The 16,639-nt window shown below is 31.7% G+C and overlaps 1 protein-coding gene across 1 annotated transcript; it reads right to left on the bottom strand.

The window, feature by feature from the left end:
* Positions 1–6,012: 6,012 nt before the first annotated feature.
* On the bottom strand, positions 6,013–15,111 carry RpL23A (ribosomal protein L23A). The gene is made up of 5 exons (XM_076511177.1): positions 14,955–15,111; positions 8,829–9,123; positions 7,042–7,218; positions 6,570–6,639; positions 6,013–6,081 (listed from the first exon to the last, which is right to left on the bottom strand). Exons 1-5 carry the CDS (start codon positions 14,983–14,985, stop codon positions 6,067–6,069), a joined length of 588 nt encoding a protein of 195 aa, XP_076367292.1. The 5' UTR covers positions 14,986–15,111; the 3' UTR covers positions 6,013–6,066.
* Between the last annotated feature and the right edge of the window lie 1,528 nt (positions 15,112–16,639).

Here is a 16,639-nt window from a genome sequence, read left to right as displayed (position 1 = left end):
TTCTTTGTGAAATCTTTACTTTTGTGTATTTGGAATTAAGCACAAAACTACATAATGGGTTGTCTATCTGTGCTCTGTCCACCACGAGTATCGAAATCCGGTTTATAGTAGTGTGAGTCCGCAGACATACCAATGTACCTCAACCGCCACATATTCATCAAGTCTACTGTGACTATTATGCTCTAAAAAAACCTTTACATGCGGCAAGGTGTACATCCACATAAAGTAGTACCAAGTTATTAAATAGCCTTATTCATAACCTGTTTATTAAAAAAATATATAATTATTATAAATACAGAAACGTAATATATCTTTTATATTTTTGGAACTAAATTTTCTTTTTCCAGTTCTTTATAAGGATAACAGAACTGTTTTATTAATAAATTTAAAGGAAAAATTAAATATTTTAACGGAATTGTAATGAACAATATAGTAAAATCAAATGTTTAAATATTATTTATTTGTTTACACTTTTTAGATATTTTAAAATAGGTTGATTATATTTTATTATCCAAAAAGTATTTTTTATTATTAACACTTATATTTATTATTTTATCAAGTAAAGATCTAGTCTCCGCATTAAACACCTATTTCAGTACAAATCCGTAGACATACCGCTGTACCAGCGAAGGGTACATTGCATCTTCAGTACAAAGATCAGGTACTTAAACTTCGACGTTCTTGGTTCATATATTAATATATGTGTAGTGACTGTAAGGTCATGCACAATGGCAAAACGAAACGCCATTTGAAAACTAGAGTCTGGGAACATCTAGTATATCTAACAGAACCATTTCTTCATATTCTGAAGCAAAGGTCACAATATTTCATTTAACGATTTTTCAATCATCACCACCGGATGTTCCTCCACATTAAAGAAATTATATTCGTAGTTGAAGACCACCTGACCCTTAACAATTCACAATGCTCTTTAAATCTAAAATTGTCCTACATTTTCACACTTAACTCATCTGTTGTGTAATATATATATACATATTGTTTTACCCATCCATATGTCACCTTTCTTAATAATTATGTTATTCCAATTTTAGTAATAATCATCTTTCTAACACAATTTAAAATTTTTCTGATGGTGGGATAAACGTATTCCGAAACATTCGAAAATTGTAAGTAAAATATTTTGTGTTTTATCAATGGTCTTCATCTTCATTATTAACCCACAAAATCGACTGACACCATACCTGTTATGTAGCCTTATGGCCTGGCGGAGATCAGAGTTTGGACCCGACCCTCCATCTCATCATATGCGATTCCCATCCATTCCCCCTACAATGAACTACCTATATATTTTTAGCAGACACTGAAATCTACTTACAGCTAACACATACATTAATTTAAGGAAATACAAACCTAATTTATATGAATGGAGAATTAATATCTTTCTTACAACAGTATTTCTGGAATAATACAAAATAATCAGTGATGTCGAGAAAACCCAATTGTAGAGAAAAATATGACTGTAGAAGATCGAAACATTGTTCGCTCCTCTACGTAAAATATTTTCTAAACCCAAACGAGCCGTTTTTACATATATAATACAAAATAATTATAATCACAGACAGCGAAAGCTACAGGTCCATTTCTCTTAGACTTGTTTTTGTTTCTGAATTTCGCGCAAAGCTACACGAGGATTATCTGCGCTAGCCGTCCCAAATATAGCAGTGTGAGACTAGAGGGAAGGCAACTAGTCATCACCACCCACCGCCAACGTTTGTGCTACTCTTTTACCAACAAATAGAGATTGATCATCACATTATAATACCCCTACGGCTGAAAGGGCGAGCATGTTTGGTGCGACGGGTATTTGAACCCGCGACCCCTAGATTACGAGTCGAACGCCTTAACTCACCTGGCCATGTTGGGTCCTTGTCGTAGGCCTAATATTAGTTACTCTAATTAATTAACTACGGCCCCATAAACTTCGTAGATGACTTTAATTCGATAGTCAAAGACATACTCATATAGCTTATATATAACTACTGCAATAAAAAATAACTTTGTACACTTATAAAACCCTACCAATTCAAAAATTTTCGTTTCTAAAGTTTTGAATTTCCGCAAAGCTACATGAAACCTATCTACGCTACGCCTCCCTAATTTTGGAGTATAAGACAAGAGGGAAGACAGCAAGTCATCATCACCCACCGCCAACTCTTTTACCAACGAATAGTGGTATTTACCGTTACATTATAAGGCCCCGCTACTGAAAGGATGAGCATGTTTGGTGTGACGGGTATTCGAACCTGCGATCCTCAGATTACGAATCGAGTGCCTAAACCATCTAGCCACGCCGGGGCGTTCGAAAAATCCTTCTCAACTAAACATTATCTTAATAGAATATAGGTAATTGTTTAATTTCTGTACTGCATAATTGTGTATTAAGGTCATTTTTACACAAATATAAACGATATTATAACATCAAATTTGTTACTTTTTTTTAATTGGACACGCAACGTTTCGTTTTACAGTTTTTTCAGAAAGAAGCATTTCAAGAACTCTAAAATTGGCTTTTATATTGCACTCCATATCTCAAACAAGGCATTTCAGTATATTGTATCCTAGGTTTATCATCAGTCTCAAATGTAATGTTCTTATTTTAAAAACTTGTATCAGTTTCCTCTTACAATTGTCCTTGGAGAGCACTCTCTATTTCCTACAGGATTTTGTTTCAAGTAGTATGTTCTTTTAAATTTAAATTAGAACACCTGTTCTATCCTATAATTTTCTTCCATCAGTCTGAATCTAGTTAACCATTTGTGTTACTTTTGAACTTCATACATGATAGTTGATGTTCCTTCACTCTTTTATCTGATAAACTCGTAATTCCTTATTAGCAAATTTAATTATCTTTAACTTTTATCAACTTGATAGCTTAATTTAACTAATTCCCATACCTTAATCCACTATAGCATCTATAAATTAGCTAAGTGCCAATATTCATTATTTCATATGGAACATCTGTGTAAAGTAATTATGCAAACACTTCCATTTCTCCAATGAACTTAGAAGGGGATTTGTTCTTCCTGACTCAACCCCTAAGGTTTGCTACAAAAAATTTCTGATGTAACACTTCAACAGATGTTACAGCATTCTGTTAGAAGATTAAGACGTTAAATTTGGGCCTATTAACTGTGTAGCAGGGTGAATAAATTGTTGTTCACTGTCTTATCTATTCACCTGAGAAATTATTTACTAACATACCTTCCATAACCCTATACAACATCTCACTGTAATATTTTTTTTATACAGTCTACCTTTTTTTTTTTGAAGACATCTTAAAATTTTGTTTCGAGGTGCAAATATAATTACAGCTTGTATTTTTCAAGTTAGAAATTGGACATTGTTGCAAAACTTGGCATCTCATTAGTAAGAAATGGTTCTATTTCAATAAAACAACTCATTTTTCAGTCAAATACAAGACTAGAATTTAAAAAAGACAATTTTGTCTGAACAAAAAAAAGAACTATGATGATTCAATAAATATAAAGAAAAATTTAGAGCAATTACCCACAATTGACATATTAAAAAAAAAACTTGAATACTTATAAAAACGATAGAAAATTTGGCAGTCAGCCTCATTTGAAAGCAGCATTCAAATCTCATATATTTTCACAAAGTATGCATCTTGTGCATTTACAAGAGAAAGCCAAATTTTGCAAAAAGAAAAAAAATATTATGAACAGGAATACAACATCAAAAGTTAAGTTTTCAAGAGAGTCAGTAATCATGGAGGCAAGATAATGTACTGCATCATTTCATAACACCAGTCGTATTTTGGTTTCCTAACTGATGTAGATAGCAAAATCCTGAAGCTCTGGTGAAACATCAGTAGTTATAACAGATTCAATCTCATTCCATATATGTGTAGTTTTCCCCCCCCATAACACTTGTTATGAAAATCATGATGTTGCTTTCATTCTAGATAGCTTTATCATCCTCTAGATGTTGGTTGGTGTTTTATGACGAAAATCAACTAGGATATATGGGCCAAACATCAGGTAAAATTTGTAAAAATGAATCAAGTTAAAACAGTTTAATATTTGAATTAAAAACATAAATAATGTTACATCCAATTCTTACATCAGTAAGAGAGAAATCAGAGTAATACTAATTGTAAAGGGCTTTCTGTAGCATAATTCATCAGGATGACTAACAGGTGAGTTCAAACATCAGCGTTTGTCACCTGAAGCTGGCATTTCCAGTCCTGGTTTTGAGTTATTTGACGTCATGGGAGTTTTCAGAAAGTAAAGTAATACAAGTTTTAAAAGACTTTCTGTTGCATAATTTTAATTATTATAACTCGCCAAGGTGACTAACAAGTAAGTTTGAACATCACCCCTAGAGGTAACACCTGGTCTATCCAGAGGAGACAGTTGTACTGTGTTAATTGAAGTGAACAGCAACACTATATTCCAGTTGTAGGTGAAATATCTTGAATTTCCAACCACTCTATTTTGAAGAGGGAATCAATGGTCAAATAAATATTACTAGTCACCCTGACGTTACCAATTTAACTATGTAATACAAGATTTTGTAATTTAATGTGTCAATACAGATTATTTCTTTGTATTTTGTGTGTCCAATTCACTTACAAAGACAAGGAGAAAATTTTGGATGTCATGATCTATAGCATACAGGCTATTACAGTGTTTGTTCATGCAAGATCGATATTGTCTGTCTAAGACTCCCAAAGCACCTGATGATAGTATGAAAACCTTGAGCATAGCAGTGCTAGTAAACTTGCAACCAGGAAACTGGAATTTCTAATCTGGATTGCACCAAATATGGAACCAGTGTACAAAAGCTGCGTGATGAGTTTGCAAACAGATTTCAGACAAACTGAAATTAGATTGAAATTGTTCGCTCAACCTTTTGATTTGGCAGTGGAAGACAGTCCTGATGATTGCCAAATGGAACTCATTGAACTGCAGGCTGACATGGACACTAAAATTCTCTGAAAACAGTTTGCTAGACTTTTACAAACTCTGTGTACGTGAAAAGTTTCCCAATTTGTCCCGTCATGCACAGAGAATGATGCCCATAAATTGTCTGTCTAAGACTCCCAAAGCACCTGATGATAGTATGAAGACCTTGAGCATAGCAGTGCTAGTAAACATGATGCCCATAAAAACGCTGTACATAAAACAATGTGGGTAGTTTTACGACCACTAGAAAATTTATAGTTTACAAATGTCGGTAGCTTGGTGAATAACACTGTAACAAAAACAACCCACAATACACCCAATTTTATGAAAAAAAAAAATCACTGCAGGAAATGGATATATAAATTAACTTCTATAACCGTTCCATCTTAAATTAGACAAGATCTCATTCTATCCTCTATCTTTTGAACTTCTTTAAAAAAAAAAAAAACAACCTTTGTCAGATCTATTAATTGAAAACATAACTCAATTCCACTAACAGAAAACGTTTTAAACAGTTTATACTGTCTTCAGTCCAAACCAATGATTGCCAGCATTGTTAGATTTGTGAAACTCATTGTAGTTGCACATCTCTTGAATGAAAATTTTAAATGAGATTTGTTAAACTTTTAGCCACCAAAACTGAGTCTTTGTGTCCCCCCCTAGTGATTTTCTTATATTATCATAGTTAATGCAAACATGCTTTTTCACAACTGTTTTGAACAGTACTTTGTGTTTAAACATAACACTGGTTTCTTTACTTATTCTCTGGGCCTCTTACAACACATTTATTTTTCTGTAAAGTTATGACATTTATTTACAAAAAAACAACAACTTGGAAGACCTTTTGAAGTAAACCTATTTTTTTCTCTCTCAAAAGCAGTATGTATCAAAATCTGAATAATCAAACTTTGGCATTGCTCTGATCTTTAACATTAGACTAGAAAATATTTTTTACTTTCAAGTGAAGTGCACACAATGACAACATTTTAATTTTTGTTAAAAATCATTTTACTTTTTTTAAATGAAGGACCTTGTTATGAACAAACAGAAAGAAACACAACACCAATATCATCACAATTATTTATTTTCAAGTTGGTAATATAAACTTCATAGCACTTCTTTAGATGATACCAATCTGAAAAATAAACAGAAATGGAATTAAGTCACATTCTATTCATTCTTAAACCTTCAAGAATATTAGCCCTTAAACTATATCACATACAGTCTCAACTTTAACATGTTACTTGTAGATGTTGTAGATACTTGGTTTGAATGGGCTGATCCAACCAAGCCCCAGAGATTAAACAAGATCACTAAAAGCACACACCCACTCAGAGAACAACACTAACCAGCAAAATGGTGGTACTAACAGTCAACAACTTTAACCTAAAACTGTAGTACAAAAGATGAAATGTTGTCCTATAACAGAACAGAGTAAAACAACTATCTTGTTTCTGACTTAAGCTCTATATGACAATAAAAATAGAAGTAATTACAGCAGATGGATTTATCATTAGTGCCATACAAATATCACATGCACAAATTTCAAAGACCTTGTTTTAACCAGACTGGTTTTAGAACCAAAATAACTAATACATTTTTGTTTGGATATTCTTTTCTTACCTTGTTAGCAACATCTAAGGCATCATAATCAGGTGCTAGTCTAACATAAGCTTTCTTCTGACCATCAGGTCTGTTAAAAAAATGAAACAGTAAAAATGTATATATTTTTAATGTCACAGGAAATTACAGTATATATATACAACTTTGACTGAAAGTTGACTGAAATACTACAGTTTTAGACTACATTAAACTAAACAAGTATAATAAACTAACATGACAGAAAATATCCAAGTATAACTTGGACTTTGCTGGGTATCATTTTAAAAGCAGTTTATAAAAGCCACTTGAATGGTAACAATGTGTAAAAACTAATCCATAACTAGCTTTGGTTTTGTACACATTTTTCACTTTAACTTACTTATAACAAATTAGCTTTAGTTAGAGAATGCACTGATAACAGAATGGGACATGTATGTGTAAATTTAAGAGAACAATTCCAGCTGCAAGCTTGAGACAACAAGTAAAACCTCACCTGATAAGGGTGTTCACTTTGGCCACATCAATATCATACAACTTTTTAACAGCTGTCTTGATCTGTGGCTTGTTGGCTTTCAGGTCCACAATAAAAACCAAGGTGTTGTTATCTTCAATCTTCTTCATTGCAGACTCGGTAGTAAGGGGATGCTTGATGATAGAGAACTGATCCAACCTTGAGAAACAATTTATTTAAGGTGAATCTCACAGAAACTGACTTAAAACAGATTCATGTACATTTATTTTTAACCATTTAACAAAGTGCTTAATACTGTCAAAACTAATGAAGGGCTGTGAATCATAAGCCCAATCAGCTTTACATAACATGGTTTAAGGCTTGATTTTCATATCACTGAGGACATCAGGATGCTGACATTTGGTAAAGCTTGGTTACATTCTTAATATATATAGTCTCTGATGTATGGGTATTCCAGCAACAAATTAAAAGTGCCATACACACAAAAAAAATATGTTTCACAGCAGGTAAACCTGTGTTAAGTGCATTTATAAGCAAGTCCTGCAAAAATGTTCAAATTATTCAAAAAAAGAAAGATGAAAATGACAAAGAAATTGAAATGTGTTAAAACAAAGAAGAAAAAAAAACTGAATACAAGAACTCCAACTAACTAAATAACAATTTTACTTCTATACACTTCACACAGATGATTAATCTAGAAATAATGCTTAAGTAAAATATGTTGATTATTCCAAGAAAAATTTTCTTGCCATATACCTTGTTATTAAATCAACATATTGGCATGAAAGGTTGAAGAATCACAATAGGTTTCTGAAGTTGAGGTTTATAAGACCAGGATTGGGAAGTTGGCCAATTTGACAGCCAACTAACATTAAACTGTACTAAATACTCAGGTATTAAGGTTTTAAAATTAATTTTTATACTTCAAAGTCCCCTAATCTGCTTACAGATGAGTCTTTAAAGGAAATCTATACTAACAAACTTGATAATGAGTGTTCAGTATGGTGAGCTCATAATCTCATTTTTTTAGCTACGAATACAGCTTCATTACTAAACTTGATAAATCAGTGGAATTCTCTGGTATCAATATAGTAATTTATGATTTTTGGTTATTTCAAAACATACATGTAAAAACCTTAAAAAATTTGATTCTATTTTCTTTACAAGTGAAATCAATAAGGCCTAGTAACAAATGAGCACAAAATAGTTTATAACTAGTAGAAATAACTGTTTGACATATTTCTTTATTTACTGTTTTTTTTTTAAATAAGAACTTATCTGTAAATAGTAATACACACACACACATATAACATATTATAACTGAAATGTGACTGTATATGACAAAATACTGATCCACTAGAACACAGCCAAGACAGGTTAATTTTATATTCTTAGATACAATAACATGAATGCATGTACACTGCATCATTGTAATTTCTGTAATGTTAGCCAAATATGTTTGTAAGTTTAACATAACAGGTTATAAAGATTTCACATCTGAAATTTGTAGATTTTTTATGCATAAAATTATTTTAAATATTACTATGCATGCTGAATAGTCAACATTCTGAAATACAAAATGCGTGAGCAAATAATTACTTCAAACTTAATAAATGGATACTTTAGGAACAAAAGCCTTGTAATATTTACTGATAACCTGCAAAATTGTATGTTCATTTTAACAAGTTAGAATATAGCCACTTTATGGAATACTTGCTGGGTGGAATAGACCCATTTGTATTAAAACGGTTACGAGAATCCAGTACTGTAATAACTAATTATATGAATATGAGATCTTGTCACCATACCTTGGTCTCCTTGGAACACTCTTCCTTGGATATTTAGGCCTACGAGGCAACTTCAATGTCTTGGGCCTCCTGAACTGTACCGATGTTCTGATCTTCTTCCTTCTTGTACCATGAGCACCTTTCACTACACTCTTTCTCGCAGCCAATGCTTTAGCACGAGCTTTCCCTACATTAATTTTAACATCCTTCTTTGGCTTTGTTTTATCAGCAACTTTCTTGGGTAATTTTGCTGCAGGACCTACATCTTTTGCAGGTTTTGTTGGGGCAGCTTTAGGTTCTGGGGCAGTTGCAGGAGCTGTAAGATCCACAATTACTGATGCACCTTTTGCTTTTAGATAATTTGTATTTACATTAGAATGCTTAAGTAAACCCTAATTTAATTAGAATATGTAGTACAATAACAAAGAAATCATTAGAATTAACAACTACACTATGCTAATAGTTAGAGATTATAGGTGAATATTTTAGTTTGCAATGGAAAGACTTATTTTTTCCTAAATAGTTCAAGAGAGAAACTTATCTACCACAGAAAACAAGAAATTCTAGAACACACATACTTCTCAGTAATAAATGTCACATATTTTTAATAAATAAAGTGTTTCCAGTTTAACATTTCCATGTTGTTTATGTGTGTTCATATCAGTATTAGTAAATTCAAGTGTATTTTTAGCATAAAATTAAGATAAATTTGTTGCATTATTGCAAAAATATTTGTACTCATTGCCATTACCAGGAGTTTATCAGGGAGGGTTTCCAAACATAATACAAACACCTGAATGCGTTGCAAGTTTGAAAAAGTCCAGTACATGACGACTGGTAAAAAACAAAGTTCATACTACATTGAAGACGTTTCATACTCAGATCACTTCAGCACTTTCTGAAAGCTAAAATCTATAAAGATCAATCAGATTCCACTGAAGTTTTATAATTCTTATTTATTTGTTCTACACATGAATTTCAATTGAAAAGAGTATTTATTGTACTCAACTATGCAACATGCATTAAAATTGGTTATACTGATGTATTCTGCTATTACAATACTTTCAAACATCTTTGAAAAAAAAGGGGGGTCCATTTCAAGGATGCAAATACACCTTTTGAAGGTGGAAATTACTGGGCATTGGAAAAAAAAATCTATAACGGTGATTACAGAGTGCCTTCTCCTAACACATTTCTTTAAACATACTTTCAATGGAAAAAAATTACCTTGCATCATGCCAAGATTTTTGTATGTTACTAAAATGCCCAGAAGTTAGTGTTTAAGTTTTATTTTTGAAACCTAGAAAATAGCCATAGAATTTCAGTTTTTTGCACTTAGAAACAATATTGTTACCTCAGTTTTCAGAGTTATTAGTGTTTCTAATCAGTTGGAACTTGTCAGATTAACATCTGAACCTCCTACCTTCAATTAGTCAAAATAAATTTATCAAATTCACCACAGAAATCCCCATGCCTCTCTTTCCAACTAGTTTGCTAATCAACTTTACGCATTTATAATCAACAGAAAAAGAATGTTCATCTTGACGTGAATCTTACAAACCATTGTTTAGGGTTCACACTATAAACTATTATTCAGTATATTGCTTGGTGCATGGTGATCATATTTTGGTGTTCCAAACATTAAAGCAGTTAGTCTATTTTTAACACTTAAAAAAGCTGGATAAATTTTAGACATACTGTTTTAACAACTGAGAAACATTTTGTTCTAAAATCCATATTTGAAAGCTATAAACTCTTTTATTTCATACCTGAATTTATGAGCCAATAAGACTTACAGGAGAACTACAATATTTACTTAAGTATAAAAGAATGATAGTATACATTACGTATTAAAACCCTTGTTCTTTAAGCATTTTAATTATTGTATATCGAATCTAAAAAGGAGACTAATATAAAAATTAAAAACTTTTCAGCCTAGCCTAACTTAAATAAAATAGAACATTTAAAATAATGTCAAATATATGAATCATATGGAATTTACATTAACACTATGGAAAACACCTAAACGGTTTTCACTATACGATTTATTACCTCTGAGATGATACTTGTAATGTTTACTGAAGGCTTGCTGCCCAACTGTGTGGAAATGCACACAATAAAACACAGATTTACAGTAAATATTAATATACATAGTTCTGTTGATATGTTAGTCAATTTGTCACACTGGAACAGATAGTTTAAAAAAAATATTTTTGTTTATACATAACCTTTTTCTCCATAAAGGTATGTTTTAAAAGTTAAGGGTGAACAGGTGGCAAGAATAACCATTTTGTTTTATGTGGTGGCCAGTAAATTAGTCACTGTGACCTTTATATTTAATCTCTTATTTTATCAACATTAACTCTATGTGGTGTTGGCCAAGTTGACCAATCTTGTAATCATCATAAAAAATAAGAAAATAAATCTCAATACCTTGTATCTTCTAAAATAACTGCAAATTCTAACAGGAAACCACAAATATTTATTCAAAATAGCTTAAATTTTGTATCATAGATCTATTTATATCTATTAATTTTTATTTTATTGACTGTGGAATTGCATCTGACTCAAAATATCATAAGTTAAAAACTACATGGCATGCCGGTAGCTCACATTACCATTTCAAATATCTCAGTGCACAAGCTGCTGGCACATATACCCCAGGAAATTATTTCTTTTCATTATCTTACCTAACAAGTTTCTATTATTTGAATTATTTTTATAATAATAAATAGTGAAAAGAAATGAGAGAAAAAAAAAAAAAAAAGCACTGCGTAATTAAATATCAAACATTAATAGTTTCAGTAAAGCTTTATATTTTCTTTTCCTTCACATTATACTTGATTCTCCAGGTGTTGGAAAGTAACCAAAGTATAATGAAAAAAGATGAAAACAGAATAAAAGGTATAAACTTGTCACTTATTTTCTGTAGTTATTTTATTGCTGGCAGATGGATATAAAACTAAAAGAAAAAAATATTACTCTGTTCTTTTCAGTATAAACAAGGTTCCAAAGTAAACCTGAGAGTAACTACTAATCTTTTAATACCTATTTCCTATGTTTATTCTACTGTTAGCAATTTAAGTTGAAACCTACGTTAATATAAAGAAATGGCAATGTTCTTATTTAGGCATTTATACTTACCGTCAATATCAAACAAGTTTATGTGGTACAATTCCCAGATCTTTCCCAACTTTGAAAACACAACATATTGACAGTATAATGGCTTCAACAAGAATTATCAAAAGTATCATAAAATGTTTGACTGTACAAAGTCCTGGCCAATCAAATAAATAAGCAAGCACAAGCATTTTATAGAAGCTATCTGAATTGAGGCTCCAGGATGACAGGGGGTTAGAATTTGCTAACTACAGTGCAGTGGTTGCAACAAGAATTTGTAAATACTTTATAAAAGTGGGATAAAACTTTTATAATATGGCTCTGTACAGAGTTGTATCCTATCAAATAAACTTGAGTGGTCAGGATTTAGTGGTGATACAGGTGTGAAATTGCCTAGGAATATCCAGTTTCCTATTTTGCCATACTTACACAATAACCAATAAATGTGTACTTCCAAATATTTTGTAAGATATAGTGAGATTCTGATTAACATCTATTAGATGTGTGTGAGTGTGTGTGTATATATATAATTATTTATAAATACATTATTGTTTATCAAAACATAGAACAGTAAATAAATATTCTGAAAATAATTATCTCCACTACTTGTGATATTTAAGTTTTCTTTTGCATTCGTGAGTCACATTTGCTGAATACCAAAAAATTATAAATGACTATACTGATCTAACAAAAATATATTGCAATTTACCAAGCTTCTTAACTGCACTGTATCAGGGTATATAAAAAATCTAATTACTGTTCAAAAAATAGCACCGATCGATAATACTTCAAACACTCCAACAATATAAGAGCTTTTCTCTTGTAAATAACTTATAAAGACTAACACAATTATGTGGTGTAGATTTTGACTGGTTATAAACATATTGGTGCAAAAAAAAGCAGGCATAGATAAACAAGTCTTGTCAAATGACGAAGTGGTGGGCCAAGCCAATACTGTGAATTTGATAAGTATCTCAGCAAACAAACTGGGGGAGGTTCTTATTTTGTGTACTGTACTTTTTCAAGTATTGGAAATTTAAGTTCATAATTTGCATGAAACTACAGACATTGTATTGAGAGCACCACCAAATTCAAAAGATGACATACTAGCATGACAAACAAATATTTTCAAATTAAGAAACCAAATAATGCACAACACTAAAACTTGAAATAAAATCTACAATTTGATGCCAAGTTTACTGACATGCATTCATAAACAGTAGTTAAATTATATTTTATATGCAAGTCTACAAATGTGATGACATGGCCACTAATCCCTAACTACTGGTAACAATGGGGTTGTGATAACCACTTAGTGCATAAATAATGTGCTGTATTTTCCTTTACAGTCATAAATTTCCCATCAAAACTTGAGATGCTCTTAAAAAAAACATAAAGCAAATGTTCTAGTTTACTAAAAAAGGATTTATCACATTTTTTGCATGAAGATGAAGTACAGCTACTAGCTGACAAACTCATACACTTGAACTTATGACCATTGGTCTAGTATCTGCTTTATTTTCATAATTACACTTCATGAAGAGTAGTTGTTGCTACATGTGACTGCTGTTGGTAAATAATGGTTGATTACACAAGGCATTGCAGGTTTATGCAATTATATGTATTACTAATTTCAGTTTTTATACAGGGCTGTGCAAATAAATAAATCTGACAGATGGTGAACCTTCAACTATATCCTACCTTTATCTTTCATGCCCAACACTCATATCTAGCTTTGTATTCTCAAGATGGCTTGTATAGGTATTAAAACTTTTAATTAAAATAAAGTACAGAAAAATGTTTCAATCTTCTTAGGTCATCTTCAAGTTAACCTGAAATCTTTTGTTAATCTGAAGATGACCTAAGAAGGTCAAAACATCATTTTCTACTTCATTTCAATTAAAGTTTTAATACTCATACCAGCCATCTTGAGAATACATTTTTATTTCAAGCAGGTTTCTCACCATCACATGTATCTAGCTTTGTAATTTAAAAAAATTCAGATCATAATAAAAATATATGTTACATGTGCTAATGTAAAATCATGTTCTTTTTTCATTAAAATTTACATATGTTGTTAATATTTCACTGTGAAAATAACCATGACTCAGGATATTAAAAAAAAAGGGTAAATCATACATTTATAACAGGATATTCACTTTAAAGACCACTTACTAATACATGGAATCATTAATCCATTTTGGATATTTTTCTTCAAAACACGACATTGAAGTTTGACAACATAAATAACCAAACCCTTGTTTTATATAAATGCTGAAAGTATCCACCATGCTAAAAACATTTAAAAATTCATAAAAAATTTTAATATTTTTTTCGTCCTATTTTAAGTTTTCTTAATTTTTAAAATTCTAACAGCTAGTTGCTAAAAAACAAATTGGTTAAACACAGCATATTAATAATCCATTTATTTATTTTAATTTTAACAGCAGTTACTTAATTTTAAGTTTTAGTGACTTAAATTAACTTTCCTGTAATTCAAAAAAACTAGTGAACCAGCAAGCTATACTTTTTTTAGGTCTATGCATAATTGTAGGAGTGACGTTATTTTTTAAATTAATCAAAACTAAATATATTATCTTGGTCTGTACCATTAAAAGCCAATTGCACAAAACTTCATCACAAGTTCTTTTTTCCCGATGCTATTTCACTGCAGAATATTTAACAAATCCTACTTTCAAATTTGATTATTTTTAGTCACTCACGTTCCAAAAACAAACTTTTCAATTACCCAGCTGAAATTCTTAATGATATCACTCCTCATTCTTTTCAACCTAAACTCTTAAATTTTAGTCTAAGAAATGGATTAGGCCTAACATCAACACACACGTTGTCCGCCATTGTTATGCCACGAGAAGACTTACAAAGTTTAAAATAAAATATATTCAAGTTCAATGATAAACAACATACTAATGTATGATACTTAAAAACTACTCCTAAAAAGGTTTTTTAAACAAAGCTGAAAATTGCTTAATTTTACATTTAACTGAATTTTAAAAGTTAATTTACCAGCTGCAGCCTTCTTTCCTTTCGGCGGCATGGTTCACTTCTGGCAAAAAGAGAACTACGTAAGTCACAAATGTGACATCTTGCGTTCAAAAGAAAACTTACACACTTTTTAAAAATGTTTTTAATTTTTATATTAATAACAGTTTTTACCGTGTTTCATTTCAAAATGATGTATAATTTCAATTGATTGATTGATTGATTGATTGATTTAGTGTTTTATGGCACAAAGCAGCGAGGCTATCTGCGCCAGACATTCGGTAAAAATGTAAATAAATAAATAAATGTAGTAATAGACATAAATGGAACTGAAGGTGAAACAAAAAAGTATAAAACCAATGTTGACACCTAGTCTACAATGTTAAGATAAAAGGTAGAGTATAAGAAGTTGTAAGGTATTTACTCTAGCAAAAAGGTAATGATCATAACCCGCCAGGAAGATTAACAGGTAAGTTCAAGAACCACCGTCAATCACCTGAAGTTGGCCTTTCCAGTCCTGGTTCTGGGTTATGTGTCATAGCAGCTATTATCAAAATGTAAAAGAAAGTAAAAGTTTTAAAAGACACTCCGCAAAATCGTAATAATGAGTAGCCAAATGTCCAGTAAAAGGATAAAGTCAAGTAAATGGAGTAAAATTTGCAGAAGTAATTGAAGATAAAAGCAAAACGGCAATTAAGACAGAAAATGGCGTAAAAACCAATGTTGACATCCAGTCAACAAAGTTGTAAAGAACTACCTGTAGCAGAATGGTAATGATCGTAACCCGCCAGGAAGACTAACAGGTAAGTATAAAACCACCGTCAGTCACCTGAAGTTGGTCTTTCCAGTCCTGGTTCCGGGTTATGAGTCAATATGGCCAGTACTAAAAGTTAATTAGTAAAAGTGTGAAATGATATGCAGTAAAGTATAATAACAACTCGCCAGGATGACTAACGAGTAGTTCAAACGGATAGTTCAAACAGGAGCGTTAGTCACCTGAAGTTGGCCTTTCCAGTCCTGGTGTCGAGTTATTTAATGTTCTGGCTATTGTCCAATGTCAAATTGAATGAGAGAGATTAAAACTGTAAAAAGGAACCACAATTAAAAGGTGTAATGAATAAACATGCAACACTTAAATGAGATTAAAAGGTTAATGGCCATTAAAAAATTAAAAACATTATCAAGGTGGACAGAGTCACCATCACCAATAACTCTGTCCAATGTTACAGATTGACCCTGGGAAAAAATATGTTTAAAATATTGCCGTCGTTGAGAATTGTAACGATGGCAAGAAAGTAAAACGTGGCTGATAGTGATTTGAGTGTTACACAAATTACACATTGGTGCATCAGTTCCAGATAAAAGAAAATGATGAGTTAAAAACTGTGACCAATGCGTAGCCTAGTGAGAACAACTTCCTCCTTCCGAACTTTACGGAAGCTAGATGGCCAAAGTCCAATTTTGGGTTTGATTTGAAAACGTTTGTTGTCACGTTGCTCACTCCAAGTGGACTGCCAGCTGGCACGGAGCCGACCCTTGAAGATAACACCATAGTCCATGTACGGAATAGGCATAGGAGTGATGGTGCTGAAGCAGACATATTTAGCTGCCATGTCTGCAAGCTCGTTCCCGCGAATACCAACATGGCCTGGTATCCAGAAAACTGGATTGAAGTAGCTGCTAATGAGAAACGGGCCAGTCGGTTACGA

Source organism: Tachypleus tridentatus, chromosome 7 (genome assembly GCF_004210375.1).
Source record: "Tachypleus tridentatus isolate NWPU-2018 chromosome 7, ASM421037v1, whole genome shotgun sequence".
Taxonomy (NCBI): Eukaryota; Metazoa; Arthropoda; class Merostomata; order Xiphosura; family Limulidae; genus Tachypleus; species Tachypleus tridentatus.
Note: the sequence above shows the minus strand (reverse complement) of the source record. Positions and strands in the feature narration are given on the sequence as shown.

What these genes read in the sequence shown, in the direction of transcription:
- RpL23A (XM_076511177.1), bottom strand. Translation starts at nt 14,985, where the DNA reads ATGCCGCCGAAAGGAAAGAAGGCTGCAGCTG. An exon ending in AGGAAAGAAGGCTGCAGCTG is followed by an intron (nt 9,124 to 14,954) that starts GTAAATTAACTT and finishes TGGATCTTACAG; the next exon opens with CTCCTGCAACTGCCCCAGAA. An exon ending in AGTGTTCCAAGGAGACCAAG is followed by an intron (nt 7,219 to 8,828) that starts GTATGGTGACAA and finishes TTGTTTCTCAAG; the next exon opens with GTTGGATCAGTTCTCTATCA.